Raw genomic sequence first — 20,341 nt, 5'->3', positions numbered from 1 at the left:
ACTGTGTTTTGCTATTGCTGCAATCTTTTTTTTAATGCTTTATTATCAACAAATAGCATGTACACGGGTAACTTCCATATTACATCAGAAGAACATATCACATGCTTCACAATACTGTAACAGTCTCATGTGAGTGACAAGTGGTGCCTCCCAATCAGCTCCCTAGTTCAGTCGACAGGGCACTGATCAGGGAGTCGGCCATTTTCAGCGCTGTCTCAATCACAAAATCCTTCCAGTGCCCTGGAATGTTAGCTCCATCCGAAATCACATAATTCCCTACTATATAATAGACAAAAAACAGTATGTGACAAAAGCAGTATATGTCCAAATTCACAGTAGGCTACTGATAAAAGAGTACTGTAGGTAAAAAAGATATGGTGGTCTGTCTCCAGTGAGATATGGTGTGCATATGATACTATATAGAACATACTTTTTTTAGCAGCCCTGAAGTAATTACTCAGATTTAAAATAAGTACCTACTCAAGACAGTATGCGATTTCGGACGCAGCCGTTCTCTCCCTATAAAGTCCCACAATGCACCGTGAAAACCAGGAAGCATTGATGCTCACTAACGAAAGTTCTAAAGCGAGCCAACTCACACATAATGACACGCGATAGAAGTTTTTACAATACAAACTATTATTTAAAAATATGTCAGCATAAACATACATCGCTAGACAGGTACTGAACATAATAGCAAACATTTATTATTCATTTATGGTTGAAATTGAGACAGCACATTAATCCAGCAGCCATATCACCCTGTAGCCAAAGACTGGTCGCCCACTGAAGCTAAGCAGGGTTGAGTCTGGTTATGAATTAAAAAAGTTAAATAATAATGTGTACGAATAAATCATTTATAATAAATGCTGCAATATTCTATAAAAAAATAAGAATTGTCAATTTTTATTTCATGGTGACTTTAAAGGGACACTCATTGGAATTAGATAGTTTAAAGTGGAAAAAGTTAAAGTAAGATAAACAAGATGAGGTACCTTTATTTAAGTATTTATTGACATCACTGGCTTCTTGTCAAATCAGGCCACAAAGATTATTATTAATTGGAAAAAAGTGAAACAGCTTTTATTTAAAACTATCAAACAATATGATAATCCTAAGATGGCCTGCCAGTAAACATAATGAGATCATCTATATTGTAGAAAGTTCTTCATAGCATTAGGGAGGGGTAAATGTGGTAGAAGATGTAGTCGGGAGCGTCCCAAACTCTCCCTGATTTGCTGACGGCACAGCTGGCTTAGAGAACGGGGTGTCGCTGCAAAAGGAACAAGCTGGTGAGGGCTGATGCAGTAAAACATGCAAAAGTCAAAACTAAACATCAGTGACTTTTGAGTCTATAATGCTGCTGCACATTTAACTCACCTTCATAAATCAATAGGACACCCTCTGTAAGGCTCCCTGGAGGAGCAACATCTACGGGCCGTTTATACTCCAGGTTGCGTGCGTTTACATCTGCCCCAAATTCCAGCAGAAGCTTAACTATGCTAACACAGTCTTTCTGAGCTGCTGCATGTAGAGGAGTCTCCATATGTGCGCCTTTCTGCACATTTGCACCTGTGATGGTGAAAACGCATTAAAATATTAGTACAGTATGGGTTAATTTATGAATATTAAGCCTAACTTTTTGTGTGAACTAGTAGCGGGCAATATATCGGTTAAACCAATACACATATAGAATAGAACCGATATAGGCCTATAAGCGTTTCATTTCTATCACAGTTATATTAGTTTAACCTTCTGCAATGAATCTTCAGCTCTACGCATGGCACAAGAAATCATATTAACCTCCCTACCTGTTAGTTTTCATATTGATTTTCAAATTCTTTGATTAGTTATAAGGCACTACATAGACTTGTACCATGACTTTTAAAAATGCTTTCCGTCTATAAAGCAGGAAAGCCCCTGAGATTGTCCGGTTCGTCTCCTCTAGTTGTTACACAAAGTAGAACTAAAACATTTAGTGATGCTGTATTCAGCCATTATATTCCTAGAGGAAGTGAGAGGTGCAGAAAATATTGATATTTTTAAACATACACACCTCTTATTTAATTTGGCTTTTATGAAGCGTCTTAAAATTATATGCAGTATTAATTAACGTTGTCGTCATTATTCATAATCCATTTTGATTTTCAAAAGTTCATTGGTGATCTTTCTTTGTTTGAAATAAAGTTCGATTGATTGATTGAACTCGAGTTGTGAATGTGAATTTACATTCTGTGATGGGATAGAAAGATTCACAACAAATGGCTCTTTAGAGCAGATTATTTTTTATGAACTGTTTTCATTCACATTAACTGGTTTAAACCAGTCTGACACTGAGCTGACACTCCGTCTAAATCAAATCAACTAAATCAACATCTGACTTGCTTACTGAACTCCAATTTATATTTACTTTCAGCATTGTCCATATAAATATACTGACATACTGACTCTCCACTAAAGTTGAAAAATGAATTACTCATTGTCAAGTTGTCATAAAACTGCTGTCTGTTTGTCCGCACAGCTAGTGTGAATTTTGACATGTTTACCTCCATCAAGCAGCATGCGGGCACATATGAACTCCTTACACCGACAAGCACTGTAGAGAGGGGTGCCCATGTGAGGGATTTCATAATCCACATCCACACCCCATGCAACCAGCGCCTCCACACACTTGCTGTGACCTTTTGAAAGAGACCATATAAAACCATGTCATATTAAAAACTTCAAAAGTCTATAAGGAAGTCAGCTAATAAGAGTACCATAGTCCTACACAAATCAAAATTAGCCCGAATTACGGACCCATTGTGTGGGACTATGGTACTCTATTGTCAGTCTTATACCCACCCATGCTGACTGCCTCATGGATGGGTGAAGGCTGGAATATAGCCAGGGCATGTGGTCTGGCATCACTCTGCAAGAGCAGCTCTAGACATGCCAAACTGCCAGCTGAGCAGGCATGAAACAATGGAGTCACACCATCTATAGTTGTCACATTTACCTGAACACACAGAACAGCATGTTTCACAAAATGACTGAAATGCTGAAAAAAAAAAAAACTTTTATCTCACATTTTATGGTTTAAGTTATTACCAAATAATATAATATAATATAATATAATATAATATAATATAATATAATATAATATAATGATGAAAAAAATTATATAATTATTAGGCTATATAACAAAAAAGCTACTGTATTTCTATAGAATCCATAACTGAATTGATACAATAAAATATATTTTAACATACATAATAAGTTAAACAAAATTAAAAAAACATATACTGTATTTCAGTGTAACACAGGCAATATAATTAGCAAATATGCTAAACCCAGTAAAAGAAGCCTAGGCCATTGCTAATCAAGACCTCTGAAATGAAAGTGTTACCAAGCAGCCCTGCAGAGACTAACGTTGGCTCCGGCATCTATCAGGGTTCTGGCACAGGCAACATGGCTCCCTATGCATGCCTCATGAAGAGGGCTAATGTGGTCTATTGTCAGCACATTCACGCTGTGGCCCTGAGGACAGATTGAGAGAAATGAATATTGCATTTGAATGTGCAGGATTCTTTTATTCCAGATGGTGGCAGCAATGCCTTTTCACTAAGGTGCGTAATGGATTGCAGCGTTCACCTCTACACCAAATGTGTATTTCATTACTAATCCAGTAGAGTGCATGTGACTACACGATATAAATACAACACACATTAATACAAGTACATATTTCTTATCTAACAGTTGGTTACTAAAGGTAATTTAAATGAGAAATTACCTGAGCAATGAGGGTCTTGAGGGCAAGCAGACGTCCTTGGCTGGCAGCATCATGAAGAGGGGAACGGTCTGCCCAAGACCCTGGAGAAGAATAAAAACAGTGATTTGCCAGGAAATGTAGAAATTAATTGTGTGTGTGTGTGTGTGTGTGTGTGTTTTCAATGTGACTACATGGTATAAATACCACAAATATATATATTACAGGGTTAATTAACCCAAAAATGAAAATTCTGTCATCATTTACTCACCCTCATGTCATTCCAAACCTGTAAGACTTTCGTTCATCTTCATAACACAAATTAAGATCTTTTTGATGAAATCTGAGAGCTTTCTGTCCTCCATAGACAGCTACACAACTGACACTTTGACGTTTCAAAAAGTTCATAAAGAGATCGCAAAACTAATCCAAATTAATTGAGAGGTTTAGTCTAAATTGTCTCAAGAGACACAATTGCTTAATATGATGAACAGATTTAATTTAGGCTTTTATTCACATATAAACATTGATTAGAGAATGTAAAGCTCAACTTAACCTGCTCGAGGCGTGAGATCAAACCTCATTGGTTCTTGCGGAAGCTCAAACGTGCTGCGTAACACATGAGAATGAACCTCATTGGTTCTTGCGCATCAAGTGAACATGCTTGAGCTTCCATTTACCACAACTGATGTGTGCATTTATGAATATAAACATATAAACATTATGCGAATAAAAGCCTAAATTCAATCTGTTCATCCTATAAAGAAATTGTGTCTCTTCAGACAATTTGGACTAAACCGCTCAATTCATATGGATTGTTTTATGATCTCTTTATGAACTTCTTGAAGCATCAAAGTGGTAGTTGCATACTGTTAATGAAGGGATAGAAATCTCTCAGATTTCATTCAAAATGTCTTCATTTGTTTTCCGAAGATGAACGTAATACGGATTTGGAATGACATGAGGTTGAGTATAGTAATTTATCCTTTTAATATTTAATGTTAATATACTGTCACTATCTTTCTTTATTTTAAAACATTAATTTCTGTTTATTTTCAGATGTACCGGTAAGTGGGATTTTTCTAGATTTTCATTGCATACATATATAGCACCATCACAAAAGCTGATATGTGTACACACCTGAGTCAATATCCAGTATAACTGCTGATGCATTCCACACGTCATCATCATCATCGTCACCTCCCTTCATCACTCACTCAACTATAGTATAATATTATCCTTCGAGTTCGAAACATAAATAGGACCAACTCTCTGTTGACTATCTGTATCTTTCAATTTTTCTTCTTTTAGTCTGCACATTCAAGAACACAGCTCACTTTTGCACTCAGGATATTGCAAGTCAATCCACGTACACACAAAAACATCTCAAAGCACCAACCTTGGCTGGTTAACCAGCTCAGCAAGACTTCCACTTTGACAGAGCTTGTGTCCCTTCAGGAAAATGTTTTCTCCTTTTATAATTTTCTTCAAAAAATGCTTTAAAAGAGTCACAGCTGTCTGGTGTTTTTATCTCAGTTGCCCTACTTAAGTTGCTTAGTAAATGCCAGACTACGGCAATCCCCTGTGACTCTCCCCCATCTCTGTTCCTCTCTCCCTGATCTTAAACTTGGAGAAGCAGTTTTCTGCGATCCTCTGCGAGACAACTTGTTTACACCAAAAGCCCTCACTACTGTGGCAACGACTGCACTACTCAAACTTTAGCAGACAAGCGTCTGGCTGCACAAATGCTTGATAGACTCATGATAACTGCTTTCTTGTGTAGTCAAAGGGGACGGGGGTGCATGGCCTCAATTCTATTTATACAACACGGTAAACAGCAGCCTGGCAGCCATTCCTGGGCTTTGGTTGCATGCATACTTTGTGAACTTCAATGTGCTTGATGTTGCATGTTTAGGATCTGTGGTCATGTGATCGTAGGTTGCCTGCTGTGATGCAAAGCACACAAATATGAATCTTAAGTGTGTGCTTTGTAATGCAGAAATTATACCCCGTGAACTGAAGTGTTTAAAAAGCATACCTAAAATACCATAATGTAAACTGGTACTCCCTGTTGTGGTCCTTATCACATGCAATGATAGCTATTATGAATAAATAAATCTACACTGCAGTAAAACCATTGTGCAATATTAATATTCCCCATGCTCCATGTATATCCTCCTAGCAAGCAGGCCATCATAAAAGGGCAAAATGCTGGCAATAGGAAAATTAAATCCACAGCAGTGATGTAAGCGCACGCTCTACTTACCATGCCCTTGACCATTCTCATAGAACTCAGCTGAAATCCGGGCAGCCTCCTTGCGGTTGCCTTTGATGATGTAGAAGTGTGTGAGTAGATTAAGGGTAATTCTTATGAAAAGTTTGAAGCAGAAGAGGGCCAGGATGGTGAGGTAAACATTGGACAGCTGTGCTGCGAATGGCCTGTATTCCTCAGTGGTCTCTGTCATGGCTGTTTTATGAATGTTTTGTGGCAGGATAAGCAGAGTGACCTGCTGTATGCCACCCCAACAGCACCCCCCATGCACTTGGGTCCTTACTGCAGCTCAAGTAAGATTTGGATATCAATTGTTTCAAAGGAAAAGTTCTGCAAAAATGAAACTTCTGTGTGGATTCACAACCGTGCTGTTATTTTTTGTTTCCGTGGAACACTAAAGACAGGTCTCCAAAAAGGCAACCAAGAACATGGTCTTGTGATAAGAAGGACCTTCTCACTGGGGACAGAGGAGAGGGTCCTGACCTGTCCTGCACACAAAAGCCCAGACAGTAACCACTTCTGAGTTAAATTGAGTAGAATAACACTGAACTTCTTTTCACTGTTTATTTCAGCCAAACATAGGCTACTGACTGAAGTATTTGCAGTAACTCAAGAAGTGAATACATTGATCATGTACACTTGACAGAGCATATTATTTTCACTGAATAAATTGTGATGACTGATGAGGCTTCTAAGGATATATAGCCTGTAGTAATAATTTAATATAGGCCCACACCTTAACTTTACTGTGTTAAATATTAAATATCAATCAGTTTATTCAGTGAAAATAGCCCAAATGTATTCAGTAAAATTATTCAATGGAATAGTATGTCCAATAGGCTATTTCCCTAAGAAATATATCTATTTGAATATAGGCCTATTTATTTATTCACAAATAGGCTAGGCCTACTTATTATAAAATCACATTGAAAATGTAAAAATAAATAAATAAATAGGTAGATTCTTAGACAGATTAATTACATCCTGGGTAAGGTTTATAATATAATGAAGTTACTGTTAATTAGACAACATAGCCTACACCAGGGATGGGCAACTTCGGTCCTGGAGGGCCACTGTCCTACAGAGTTTAGCTCCAACCCTGAAAAAATCACCTGCCTGTAATTTTCTAGTAATCCTGAGGACCTTGATTAGCTTGTTCAGGTGTGTTTGATTAGGGTTGAAGGCTAAACTCTGTAGGACAGTGGCCCTCCATGACCGAAGTTGCCCATCCCTGGCCTACAGTTATAAGCAAGTTACGTTTTTACGCCGTGACGCCTGTACTGACGTATCGACGCATGTCGCATGCGCAGCCGCAGATTTGAATTATCTGGCGGGTTCTTTCTGCTCGCTTGTTGGAACAAACACTAGCGACCTTTTTGACATTCGATCAGATTTGTTCCTTCTTTGCTTATAGAGAGTGAGACTGATACATTTCGCGATGGTCGAGGGTCCGGGATGCACTTTAAATGGAGAGAAGATTCGTGCAAGAGTTCAAAAGGGACAGAAAGTTTTAGACATACGAGGAAATGAAAGCAATAAATTAGTAAGTGCATGACAGTTCAGCTGATGATGTAGCAGACCTGCGTAAATGACAAATATTTGAATGTTTACTTGTTTTCTTTCCGTTTCAGTCTGAGGCCAGTACCAGTACCAGTACCAGGAGCTCTTTCCAAAGCTTAATGGGCTGTGAGTTCACAGGGGTGGAGACACTGGGGAAAGAGCTGTTCATGTATTTTGGCTTCAGAGCTCTGAGGTTTGTAGTAAACGCAAATTAAGTCATTTCTGCTTTGTGTTTTAAAATATTATTTTATGTAGTGATTTGTTAGAGGTCATGGACCAAATGAAAGTTTCTTTCCCGATGAAGGCAGATTGAAATTTTCTGGCTTGCTTCCCAGAGCCCTGTTTAGATTTGAAAAGCACTCAAGTCATGAAATTATGTTCTGATTTATCATTACAATGCTTTGCAGACTGTAGCAGGGCATTTTTTTATTTAGAAATTGTAAAGGGCAACTGACAGTATAGTGTGTGTATATGTATGTATGTATGTATGTATGTGTGTGTATATACATACATATTTATTTAATGTTCTCAAATATTTAAAAAATCATTAAATGTTGGTTTGGTATACAGTTTCCACTGTCGTGGAAAACCTGGAAATATCAATGAAATGAAATAAAAAAAACAACAACCTTGTAAGTCATGAAAAAGTAAAAAAAAAAATAGGCTAAGTGAAAACATTTTCCTAGTCTCTCTTGTTGTGCTCTAAAATATTTAATTGCCTAGATTTTCTTTGTAAGTGCTGAGTTTGCTCTCTAGCAGGTTAGTGTGATTAGCATCAGTCTGTCCTTTGAGGGTAACTGTCTGTGTGATTGATAGTGAGGCAAATGTTTCTAGCTAATATCTCTTTCATATGGGCCTCAAAGTGGTTTAAATCTAAAAATGTGTACTTGACCTACAAATGGAAATCTGTCACATATTTATTAATAAATGATATATGAAAATCCTTTTCCAGTAATCACAAATGACTGGCAAGGTGATAGAAATTAAATTAATTTTCATTTAAAAAGGGTAATCCTTTTAAGTACACTTTATATGTGTTTTGGGTTTAGACTGCACTTCGGCATGAATGGTTCCTTGAGGATAAACCCCCTGGAGAAAGACTTGAAAGGAAAAACCCCAGTGCTGGTTATTCAACTTACCAATGATGCTGTCTGTTTCTTTGACACAACTGCAGAAATCAGGTAAAATGTCTTCTAATGGCTCAAATTATGGTTATAACATTTGTCTTATGGGATAAGCATAACATTTAATCCTGGATTAGATTGCATCTTTAAAAGTCCTTCCATGTGAAGAACTTTATTCTAATGTACATCTGGGAGGTCAGTTTATCAAGTGCAGGTTTCAAGCAGGCAACTTCCCTGTCACAGAAACGCTGGCTATGCTGGATTAAATTCCAGACTATCATAACTCAGCGTGATCCAGACAGCCTGAACTCTTTTCATTTTTACACTGAGCCTGCAACGATTCTGACTCCCCGGGAAATAGTAATTCTGTTTGCTTCCCCTAGACTCTCAGATGACTGTGAGCAGAAAGTTAAAGCCATGGAGGCTCTCGATATCTGTTCACCTAAATTTAGTTTCTCTCGGGCGGTGGAAGCTGTAAAGAGGGAGAGTGCGAGAATGCTCTGTGATGTTCTGTTGGATCAGGCTGTCCTACCTGGTGTAGGAAACATAATTAAAAATGAAGCGCTCTTCGACAGTGGCCTTAACCCTGCTGTCAAGGTACATTTTGCTTTGTGCAGTTCCAACACAAAAATCAATATCTCTGTTGGATGTTACAGTTGAATGGATGTTTTACACCTTATTTAAAATACTTTTAGGGTGTTGTTTTTATTTTATTATTTCTTCTGCGCTTTTAAAGGCCAAGCAGTTGACAAGTGAACAAGTTCATCATCTTGTGAAAATGACACGAGATTTCACACTCCTATTTTATAAGGTATTTTTTTCTCTCTCCATTATTCTGGACAACAAATTTTATGTTTTTTTGTCAGATCTGTGTTATTTTTATTTCTGTTCTTTCCAAAACAGTGTAGAAAGAATGGATCCCCACTTTACAAGCATTACAAGGTGTATAAACGTCCAAACTGTGGCCAGTGCAGCGGAACTGTCACCGTCTGTCGACTGGGAGACAACGGTAGAATGACATACTACTGTCAGCGCTGTCAAACAGGTGATCCAAGTGAAGTGAACATCAGGTTAGCTGCACCTCCTCTCATGGCTACTAGGGGAGTACCAATACACTTGTGTCATGATTCAGTTCGATACATGATATACTGCTCTCATAATACATTGCAAAGCCAAAATAGAGTTTAAAATGTTTTTTATTACTTCTAACACATAGTTAACAAAAGTACTGTTCATTAAAATGCTAAATTTGGTATTCCATCAGGGGTGGACTTGGTCCATCTTCCCATTCACAGGGTAATGGTGACACCAGAATAGACATGTTCATGATTCTGCTTAGCTAAAAATACAGAATTATGGTATAAACAAATGCCTTTCCCTGACTACATGCATTTAAAGTTTTAAATATGTATTTCATTAAGTGATGATTTTTTATTTTTTATGTAATAATTAATAAACGTTGAAGCTCAAATGTGACACCTTCTGGGTTTACCATATTTGATGCACCATTACCATATCTCAGGGGTGGGCAATCAGACGATTTTATATTGTGATCTATCTTGAAGACGTCCATGATCTACTTTTCATCAGAAAACATCAGAACCACAATTGTAAACGTTCAATCCTCAATCGCGCCTTATAATTCAGCCTCAATTATCACCCCGCAAGAACAATTACAGTGCTTTACAACTATAGAACAAAAAGAGTTAAATAAACTTATCACTTCATCTAAAACAACAACATGTTTATTAGATCCTATACCAACTAAACTACTGAAAGAAGTGTTACCTGTAGTGGAAGAGCCTCTCCTCAATATTATTAACTCATCTTTATCTTTAGGTCATGTTCCAAGAACATTTAAACTGGCAGTTATAAAACCTCTCATTAAGAAACCACAATTAGATCATAATAATCTAGCAAATTATAGACCCATTTCAAATCTTCCATTTATGTCTAAAATACTAGAAAAAGTTGTCCGCTCAACTGGGCTCTTTCTTGCAAGAAAATGATATCTATGAAAAGTTTCAGTCAGGATTCAGGCCGCATCATAGCACTGAAACTGTGCTCGTTAAAATCACAAATGATTTACTCTTAGCTTCTGACCAAGGCTGTATCTCAATATTAGTTTTACTTGATCTAAGTGCTGCGTTCGATACTATAGATCACACAATACTCTTAGATCGACTACAAAATTATACTGGTGTTCAAGGACAAGGACAAGCATTAAGCTGGTTTAGATCATACTTATCAGACCGCTACCATTTTGTCTATTTGAATGGAGAAAAATCGATCATAACTCCAGTAAACTATGGAGTGCCGCAGGGATCTGTGTTAGGCCCTCTATTATTCTCAATATATATGATGCCACTTTGAAATATTATAAGGAAACATGGAATTAGTTTCCATTGTTATGCTGATGACACTCAAATATATATTTCATCACGGCCGGATGAAAACGCTAAATTATCCAAATTGACAGAGTGTGTTAAAGATATAAAAGATTGGATGACGCATAATTTTCTTTTATTAAATCCGGACAAGACAGAGGTAATGCTTATCGGTTCAAAAAAACCGCCCACAGAACCTCTCACAATACAACTTTGACATCGTAGGATGTCCTGTTACTTTATCCTCTACAGTAAAAGACCTGGGTGTTATACTCGATTGTAACCTGTCTTTTGAAAATCATATTTCGTATGTTACAAAAACAGCCTTTTTCCACCTTAGAAACATTGCTAAGCTACGTAATATGCTATCAGTTTCTGATGCAGAAAAGTTAGTTCATGCATTCATGACCTCGAGACTAGATTACTGTAATGCTTTATTAGCCGGTTGTCCTGCATCCTCAATAAACAAGCTACAGTTAGTCCAAAATGCAGCCGCTAGAGTTCTTACTAGATCAAGAAAATATGATCATATAACACCGATTTTATCATCACTGCATTGGTTACCTATAAAGTTCCGTATTAATTACAAGGTATTGCTACTGACTTATAAAGCCCTAAACGGCTTAGCTCCAGTCTATTTAGCGGATCTTCTATCACCCTATAATCCATCGCGCTCTTTAAGATCAATAAATTCGAGGCTTTTGGTCATACCTAGGATATCCAGATCAACCAAAGGAGGGAGAGCATTTTCACATTTGGCTCCGAAACTCTGGAATAGTCTTCCTGATACTGTTCGTTGCTCGGACTCGCTCTCCCAGTTTAAAACTAGATTAAAGACGCATCTTTTCGGCCAGGCATTCATATAATATTGTTAATCTTACAGTTCAAACTACAATCCGGCCTCTAGTTCATAAATGCCAGAGGAGAACTGGCCCCGACTGAGCCTGGGTTCTCCCAAGGTTTTTTTTTTCTCCATTAGGTCACCTGATGGAGTTTTAGGACACCATTAGGCCACTTGATGGAGTTTTTTCGGTTCCTTGCCACTGTTGCCTTTGGCTTGCTCAGTTGGGGATATTTTGGGGATATTTAATTTTATTCTATCAATCAATAAATTCCACTAGAAACAAACCTTGTTGTATTATTTTATTTTAATTTAATACTGTGAAGCTGCTTTGATACAATCTGTATTGTGAAAAGCGCTATACAAATATACTTGATTTGATTTGATTTTCAAGCGAATCGTAGAGATCTTTTATGTCCTTGTAATAATGTTAAAATACAGCAATGACTGCCTAATAGATGGCTGTGCTGACTGGCCAAATTATATCATATGTCTTCATGCGTGGTGACGCAATTGAAAAACCAGCGGTAGGGCTGTGCGATGAATCATATTTTTGGTTCAGTTTTTATTTTGGAATCCAGCGATTATGAAAACGTGATAATCAAGATAAAATGAACATTGTGCCACATGGCATTCCTTTCCTTTAAAGGTCCAATATACACCTTTCTGAAGTTTTATTTTAGGTTTTGATGTCCTTAAGAATATATATTTGCGGTAAAACCATCTCAATATATTTTTACAGCTCCTTTCTCAGGAGCTCTGCCAAGAACAGGTCGATTTTGGCCTGTCTACTTAATATTCATGAGCCTCTCTTCTGATTGGCCTGTTGTTTTCCAAGTCATGTATGCTGTAGCCTGCTGTGGCTTGGTGATGCTCACAAGTAAGGTAAATAAAACACCTGTAATGATGGTGATGCATTATTTGTTATTAAAGCATAAACATTCACAAACCACTGTTAATTTAACATAAAAGCAAGCATAGGCTACTACGTGCATGGTTTGGCATGACAGAAGTAGCGCAAAGTGTGCTCCCTTAATAATTCCTAAAAAGCTGATATCTCAGTTCATCGCAATCTCACAAAGCTCCGTTATTATCAATGAAGCCGACTGCACAATAAATCTTTCATAATGTCAACACTTCGCTTGTTCAAATCAGAGGATTTGCACTGAACAAAAACTCAGTTTTGATCGGTGAGTGGATTCTATCTTAATTGGCATCTCATTGGCCATTGCGTTCAAGAAATCAACACTTGTGTTCAAGAAATGTGCTTTCGCCCACTGCTGTCTGTGTCAGTGTTAAACAAAAGACAAAATCACTCGCTGCTCTTGACTGAATAATAAGAATCAAAGTATATTTAATTCATACAGTTAAGGCCATGCAATGTTACAAAGTTTAACTGCGTTTAATGACTATTTTGACAACTGATTGTTTAATGCAATACTGTATTTTAAATTGTGCAAATAGATAAGTCCATAGGCTAGTTCCAGTCTGGATATTCTCGATAGTACATCTCAAAATTGGGAAGATCACAATTCAGATTGTGGATCGTGATTGTTTGTTATAAGACTGTGAAATTAAATTTTGGGAAGATCGCCACCCCTACCATATCTGATGTTAAATTAAATGTGTCTTAACTTTCTTTTTGGGTTAACTATCCATCAGGACACATTGTAACTATCCATTATCCATAATACACATTGTTGCATTTTTGTACTGCAATATATTGTTACACCCCTTATAGCCACCTATTCATATACACACATTTACACATGAGAATCCAGTTGCTGATTCTTTACTTTGACAGTAAACTCCCAACTCGCAACAGTCTGATTGGATGGGCTTATCAGGGAGGAATGAGCAACAATGATGATGTGGCTAAACGAGAAGAGGAAGAGTGGGCATGTTCCCTTTGCACTCTAATCAACAGACCAATCAACAAGTATTGTGATGCTTGTATGAGCCCTAGACCAGAGGGTAAGTTTCAAACCTGCGCATTCAAAGTGAAAGATTTCAAACATGGTTCATATCTAACTTTCTCTCTCTTTTCTGAGTACTTAAAGAGCCCACAAAGCTGGAACATTCACCTTTGAGTCAAGACCTGATCCGCTACCCCTGCAACAGTTTTAGCAAACCCCTGCAGGAAATAAAGATGAATCGTAGGACTGCATTTGGGACCACCACTCTAGTCCTAACCAACCTCAGTGCAAAACCTGACTCTCCTTCAAGTCCTGCCATTAACCAGGCGCACGCACCAGAGACAATGAGGGGTCTGAGCGCACACGACTACTGGCAGCAGAGGAGTCCCAGTAATGGTGAGAGTGGGATGCAATTCAAAGGCAAAGAGCCCAATAAGAGAGAATCTCTAGCAGACCACAGTCAGCCTAACAAGAGAATGAAAACCACAAATGGAGCGCTTTCTGTAGGCTCCTCAAGGTGAGCGAGTGCACATAGTTTTTTGCCTATGACAAGATGTTTCAGTGAAGTACTGATATTTTTATTCATTAATAAAACTAAAGAATACCAGCAGGTATGATTTATGACCAGATGTAAAAATATATACTAAGAATAAATATAATAATTCACCTGTCATCATGTATTCACCCTCATGTCATTTCAAACCTGTATGACTTTGTTTATTCTGTGGTCCAAAGAAATTTATTTTTGAAATGTATACATGTATAACTTTTTTATTATAATTTTTGTCCATACATTAAAATTGAATGGGGTCCAGGCAGTGTTGTTTTGGACCCCATTGACTTGAATTGCATGGACAAAGACATTCTTCAAAATATATTTTGTTCTATTGAAAGATAAATATACAGGTTTGAGGGTGAGTATTATTATGACAGAATTTGTGGGTGAACAATTTCTTTGTTGAATGGCACAATGTAAAATAAATAATACAGTTGATTTTGAATAAAATAACATCTCACTCAACTAATCAGGGGCACACAGAGTAATGGAGCATCCCTACCCACAACCCCCTGCTGCAGTAGTCATCACCGACCATGCAACCTGAGGGTGGTCAATAAGGAAGGAGAAAACAAAGGCAGGCAGTTCTACACCTGCTCCTTACCCCGAGGGACTCAGTGTAACTTCTTTGAGGTAAGTTTCAAAGAATTTTTTTGTAAAATGAAATCAATTTTATTTGAACCTAAAACTAGAATTGGAGGTTTGTACTTATTTCAACTGTGATTCTTGCAACAGTGGGCAGACCTGCAATTTCCCACGTGTCATCATGGCAAACGGACTCTTATGAAGACCGTTCTAAAACTGGGACCGAATAACGGCCGCAACTTCTACACATGCCCAGTTAAAATGGGCAAGCAATGTAACTTCTTCCAGTGGGCTGAGAACGGCCCTGGCATCTCAATTATGCCTGGCTGCTGAATCCACAACATGAGTTGGACATTGCATCTTTTATTTAAATGTATTAAAAAATATTTCTTGTTTATGTTGAGATGATGAAAATGTGTTTGTGTTTTGTCATAGTGAATCTTTAATACAAATTTGTTTTGAAAAAGCATTTCCAATTAACATCTTTTCCTGATTTCTGTGGAAACATATAGTTGTGCAAGTTAAAAGACATCCCAGAGCTTAATGTATTTCTCAGATCTTACAACAGATTTTTTAAAAAATATATTTTTTTTTATATATATAGTAGTACAATGTGAACAATGATCATAAGGCATATACCAATCAAAAATTCATGAACAAACTTTAAGCAGCACGTAAACATAAAACAAAATGCTGGCAATTAAAAGCAGTCCACCTTCTGCAACTGAGGTTGGTTTGTCTGTGGGTTAACCACCATGAAGGGGAACTGGCTGAACCCAGGACGCTTGTTACAAGCTGCACCTTTGAATAAAAGAAGGGTTTTTTTTTTTTAACAATGAATTTCATGATTCTTATAACACTTTTTATACTAATTCTGAATAAGAAGCAAACATTAGACATTAGCATTTACCATATCCACCAGTAGTATTGGCACAAATAAGTGCTCCAAAGAAATCGGGGTAGTACTTCTTGATTCTGGATATGGCCATCTTACAGGCAACAGTGGGTTGGGCTCCATTTCTCATTAAATCAACAGCTAGAAAACTTCGACCAAAAACAAACATTTTTAATAAAAGGTTTCAATTAGATATTTCTATAGAATCACATTTATTTTATCAATGCACTTCATACCAGTTTTTTCTTTTCTGTTGATGCTAATAAAATGACTCAAGAATGGTAATTACCTAGGAAGGAAACGCATCATGATGTCTCCATCCCCTGTGGCAGCCGCTCCCCCCGCTGTGCTGTCGGCATAAGCCCCGGCTCCAGCCACTGGTGAATCGCCTACACGACTACAGATCAGCATACATATACTTTACTAAAGCTCTGTTGACAGGGGACTGGAAACCCATTTCTGTCACTACTGAACAACAGCAAAGCTAAAATCACTGAAGTTTCTTGAAACACTAATGCATTCTGACTTCAATAGGACACTTGAGACATTCTAACAAGCTGTCATACTCACCCTGGTATCTTATGTGTTGCTCCATTGGTGGACGTTGCAGCAGCCACCTGTCCGTTCTTACCAATCACAATCATTCCTAATCAAAATTACCGGTGAGAATGTAACATCATCTAAGATCATATGCATCAATGGATTGAAACAAGCAGTGGTTTTCAAATATGTCCTCAAGGCATTCAGCCCATTTATCATGCTTCCTTTTCATTATGCAAATGAAAACTAATGAGCTTGATACTCTGTGGACCCAAGTCTGCATTAAGAAAAACACATTTGCACCAACAGATTTCTTTGTCTCAAGACTATCTATCCATCCATCTATCTAATCTTGGCTTTGCAATAAATAAACACGTATAATCTTAAGAATAATTACCAATTGTGTCGTGAGAACTGGGGTCAAAATTTCCCTTCGGATGCTTTTGCCTCCACGACTTGGCTTTGGGCTTGTACGGCCCACATGATTTGGAAGGGTCTGGAAAAACATTCTGTAACAAAAAGACAAGATAAACAAGTGATGTTGCTTCAAATCATGCTTTGATCTGGGACACAGAACAAAGTTGTTTTTTTATGACTAACGTTTTAAAATTAGCATTACATAAGCAAGGCTATCCATTTTTCATGTTGCTCCCTGATTTGCTTTATCCACCTTAAAGTTTTCTGAGGAAATTCAGGTTTTTGAAGATCTGATTTATATAGCCAACAAACCTTACAGTTTAATCTGACTATGAAAACACAAAAAATAATGTATTCAGAGCATTGTTTCGCATATTTCCATAGGGCTTTGATTGTGCCAATAGCAGAATGTAAGAATCAACCATTGTATTCTTCATGAGATCTCACTATGCATTATTCATTGCTTTGTTTCACGGGGCATAATTTCTAGTCAGTGATTACAATGATATCCTTCCAAAACTTCTCAACAAATCCTCCATGAATTGAGGTAAACATGACTGCTTCTCAATGTAAAGCAAGTCTCGTAAAGCACATGTAATTCCGGTTCTAACCATAACACACTGAAACTTTAAAAAAAAAAAATCTTTCAAAGGTGTTTGGTTCATTTGAAGTATATTGAAACGGTTTATCTGCCACAGATCATCTTCTAAATCCATGTTTGAAGTTGCCAAAGGTGCTTAAGAACTTAAAAGGTAAACTCAGGGACTCACCTTTCTATAGTTGGGTTGACAATTCTGCTGCAACCACTTGGAGAAAATAGCTATTGATTGGTTGGCTGACAATTCCTCAGACATGAAACCCATGTTTTGTGCAAAGATTGTGGCTGCATGAAGACAGAAGAAAGTTTATTTTCAGTGCTACTAAACTTCATATAGCAGGGGAGATTTGAACAAACTGAATCACATAGTAGAGCTGATTTGAAATAAACATTGGACACAGGAAAGAGCAAAAATGGAGCAGGGGAGGCTTACTCAGCCTTTTTTATTGTAATGTGAATGTTAAGCAGCCATGCATACGGAAAGAAAGCTGTTTTAGTACTCTAATTTTAATTAAGAGAGCAGATGGAATTAATAAAATGGCACAACATTATAAATGGAACTACAAAGTGTAAAGCTGATATAAAATCTGAATGAGCCTCTAGTATCTATATACACATAATTTAGAGAAATAAATAGTTGAAAAGAAATGTTTAATTCTTAAATCGCTCCATCTGTGATTACATTTTTCCCCCGGCCGATCATCTTGATCACTGAGTTGCACAGCCACATGATTTATTTGTGAATGGAGTGACAACTAAATGTACAGTTCCTACCTGATTCGCCCACTATGAAGGTGTGCTCTGTGTATTCCATCACGGCTCGGGCAACACCAACAGCATTTTTGACCCTGCGTAGGTCTCCCACTGCCCCCACTTCCATTGTGTCACTGAACATGGGACATATAGCAAACAAACACAGGGCTGATACTTTACAGTAACTAGGCAAACTATAATGACAAACACTTAATGTAAAAACTTCATAATTAGTTTGCAATTTATCATTGTGCAAAAAACAAAGTACAAGCTTTTGTGTTATGTTATGTTGTAATGCTAAACATAACGGTAGATGCGCGTATAACCACCCACCGTAATCAGAGAGGTTCCTGAATCTCAATCGATTTTTATGATTGGTTAAAATAAATGAAAAATTGTTTTCCTTGGGTGCTCGTCTATGGTCACAATGTTTTTTTTTTTTGTTTTTTTTTTTTTAAGTCACCATGATATCAAAATTGACAATTTTTTATGGAATATTACATTATTTATTATATATGATATATCTGTAGAGATAAAAAAATATATATATTTCATGTGATCTCAGAATCTTTAATCAAAGTAACTTCTCCTTCTTCAGTGACATCTCGGCTGTGTCCGAAATCGCATACTCTCTTGAGTAGGTATTTATTTTGAAAAAGTAATTACTTCATGACAGCTAAAAGAATGTTTTATATAGTAAGAATTTGTGTAGTATGAATGTAATCTGGGCGTACTACATTCGTCAAGCTGTCATTATCCGTTAGTTGCGTCGCTTCACCGTCATTCACAAATCTTCTCCTGTGGCCTCATGGGATATTAAAGTGTCATCATATGCACACTCCTGAATCTTGCTGGAACTAGGAGGTCATCAAGGTACTTTTTGCCTACTCTTTTATGACTACTGTGACATTTTTTCACATACTGTTTTTCGCCAACTACATAGAAAGGAAGTATGCAGTGTCGGATCCAGCCCCCTTCTCTGATGACGTGTTTTTCGGCACAAGGGCGGAATAACCTGAGACACGGACATGTGAGATTGCTGAAATAGAGTGCAACAGTGCCTGCCAAAATTTTCAGAGATGCTGGTTCTGGAAGTATTTTTAGCATATATAATTACCATAGGGATTTATAAAAAGGTCTTTGTTAAAGCATTGTAAGCCATAAATCCAGCCAATCACAACACCACAAAATTTGATTTGAAGCAAAGAAGTATTTGAAAATCTGACAAAATACAAAGCATTGCGAACAGCAGAATAGAATTATAAACAATGGATAAATATAAAACTACTTAATATATATATATATATATATATATAATTGCAAATGTATTTTTGAAACCATAGGGAGTCCATTGCTGAATTTGGAATCCCATACTAGCGTACTCTTACTACTACTTATCACATCTTTCTATGGCAGAAATAGTAAGAGTAGTATGCTAGTATGCAGTTCCGAATTCAGTATCACTGGTTCATGGGAGTGGGCGGAGATAAATAGCTATTTTTATTGTATAATATTATAATTGTATATTATTATTTTCAATGTGGGCAAATGCCTAGTTAAGCATACTGATGTATTTGCCTTAGAACCTAACCTACCCATTCATGATCATCGCGTCAAGGGTGGTCTCTCCCCGCTCATCCGGGCTCCCGCCGAACCCGACGCTGCCATCACACTGCTCGAGCTCACACTGCGCGCAGCCGCTCTCCACCGCGTCCAGAACCGAGCCACCCTTCTGAAGCGAGCTCCAGGCTACAGAGAGAAACCACAGAAGATCCTACACATCCCTCAGAGCTATACACGGTGCAGTCATGGTCATGGTCTCAAACTCTCACCTGCTCCAGCTGCATTCTTAAAATGCCAAGTGTTGATCACCAAGGGAAGAGCAGCTTGATTTAGAGGAAGCAAACAAATGATGGCAAATACTATTTGAATCATATTACAATACTCAATAGACATAATACAATTCCTTCACATTATAAGGGCATCTTGATCACGAGATCTGTCATGCAACTTTTCACATCCGTGTTTTGTCACATGACAGCGTTGTGTTAATGAATATTTAAAGGGACCGCGCAGTCAAAATAATTAGGCCTACGTTATATTTTCATGTGATGATGAGACTATATTTTGAGCAAACACATGGATCGAA

General features: G+C 37.4%; 3 protein-coding genes and 1 long non-coding RNA gene across 5 annotated transcripts; 1 reads left to right on the top strand and 3 right to left on the bottom strand.

Annotated features, from left to right (window-relative positions):
- Positions 1-6,278, bottom strand: asb5a (ankyrin repeat and SOCS box containing 5a). 2 transcript variants are annotated; one of them, XM_084132539.1, is made up of 8 exons: positions 5,148-5,533; positions 4,889-5,060; positions 3,773-3,852; positions 3,412-3,519; positions 2,845-2,998; positions 2,547-2,681; positions 1,381-1,572; positions 1-1,273 (listed from the first exon to the last, which is right to left on the bottom strand). In XM_084132539.1, exons 2-8 carry the CDS (start codon positions 4,956-4,958, stop codon positions 1,146-1,148), a joined length of 867 nt encoding a protein of 288 aa, XP_083988665.1. In that variant the 5' UTR covers positions 4,959-5,060; positions 5,148-5,533; the 3' UTR covers positions 1-1,145. The 2 variants fall into 2 exon arrangements, with proteins under 2 accessions (XP_083988665.1, XP_083988664.1); XM_084132538.1 differs by lacking the exons at positions 4,889-5,060; positions 5,148-5,533 and adding an exon at positions 6,015-6,278 and having other exon boundaries at positions 11-1,273.
- Positions 6,279-7,290: 1,012 nt separating this feature from the next.
- On the top strand, positions 7,291-15,386 carry neil3 (nei-like DNA glycosylase 3). The gene is made up of 10 exons (XM_084133627.1): positions 7,291-7,563; positions 7,652-7,773; positions 8,630-8,761; positions 9,088-9,301; positions 9,441-9,515; positions 9,608-9,774; positions 13,737-13,906; positions 13,993-14,365; positions 14,878-15,037; positions 15,140-15,386. The coding sequence occupies exons 1-10, from the start codon at positions 7,459-7,461 to the stop codon at positions 15,320-15,322; spliced, it is 1,701 nt and encodes a 566-aa protein (XP_083989753.1). The 5' UTR covers positions 7,291-7,458; the 3' UTR covers positions 15,323-15,386.
- Positions 9,883-13,706, bottom strand: LOC311095215. The gene is made up of 2 exons (XR_014608793.1): positions 12,107-13,706; positions 9,883-12,075 (listed from the first exon to the last, which is right to left on the bottom strand). It is a non-coding gene; the product is annotated as an uncharacterized lncRNA (long non-coding RNA).
- A 184-nt stretch (positions 15,387-15,570) lies between the features above and the next one.
- On the bottom strand, positions 15,571-20,237 carry aga (aspartylglucosaminidase). The gene is made up of 9 exons (XM_084133628.1): positions 20,025-20,237; positions 19,788-19,941; positions 18,214-18,326; positions 17,612-17,724; positions 16,822-16,933; positions 16,455-16,530; positions 16,174-16,281; positions 15,900-16,033; positions 15,571-15,790 (listed from the first exon to the last, which is right to left on the bottom strand). Exons 1-9 carry the CDS (start codon positions 20,146-20,148, stop codon positions 15,690-15,692), a joined length of 1,035 nt encoding a protein of 344 aa, XP_083989754.1. The 5' UTR covers positions 20,149-20,237; the 3' UTR covers positions 15,571-15,689.
- Between the last annotated feature and the right edge of the window lie 104 nt (positions 20,238-20,341).

Source organism: Abramis brama, assembly GCF_963993115.1.
Source record: "Abramis brama genome assembly, chromosome: 13".
Lineage (NCBI taxonomy): Eukaryota > Metazoa > Chordata > Actinopteri > Cypriniformes > Leuciscidae > Abramis > Abramis brama.
This window is presented reverse-complemented; position numbering and strand designations above follow the sequence as displayed.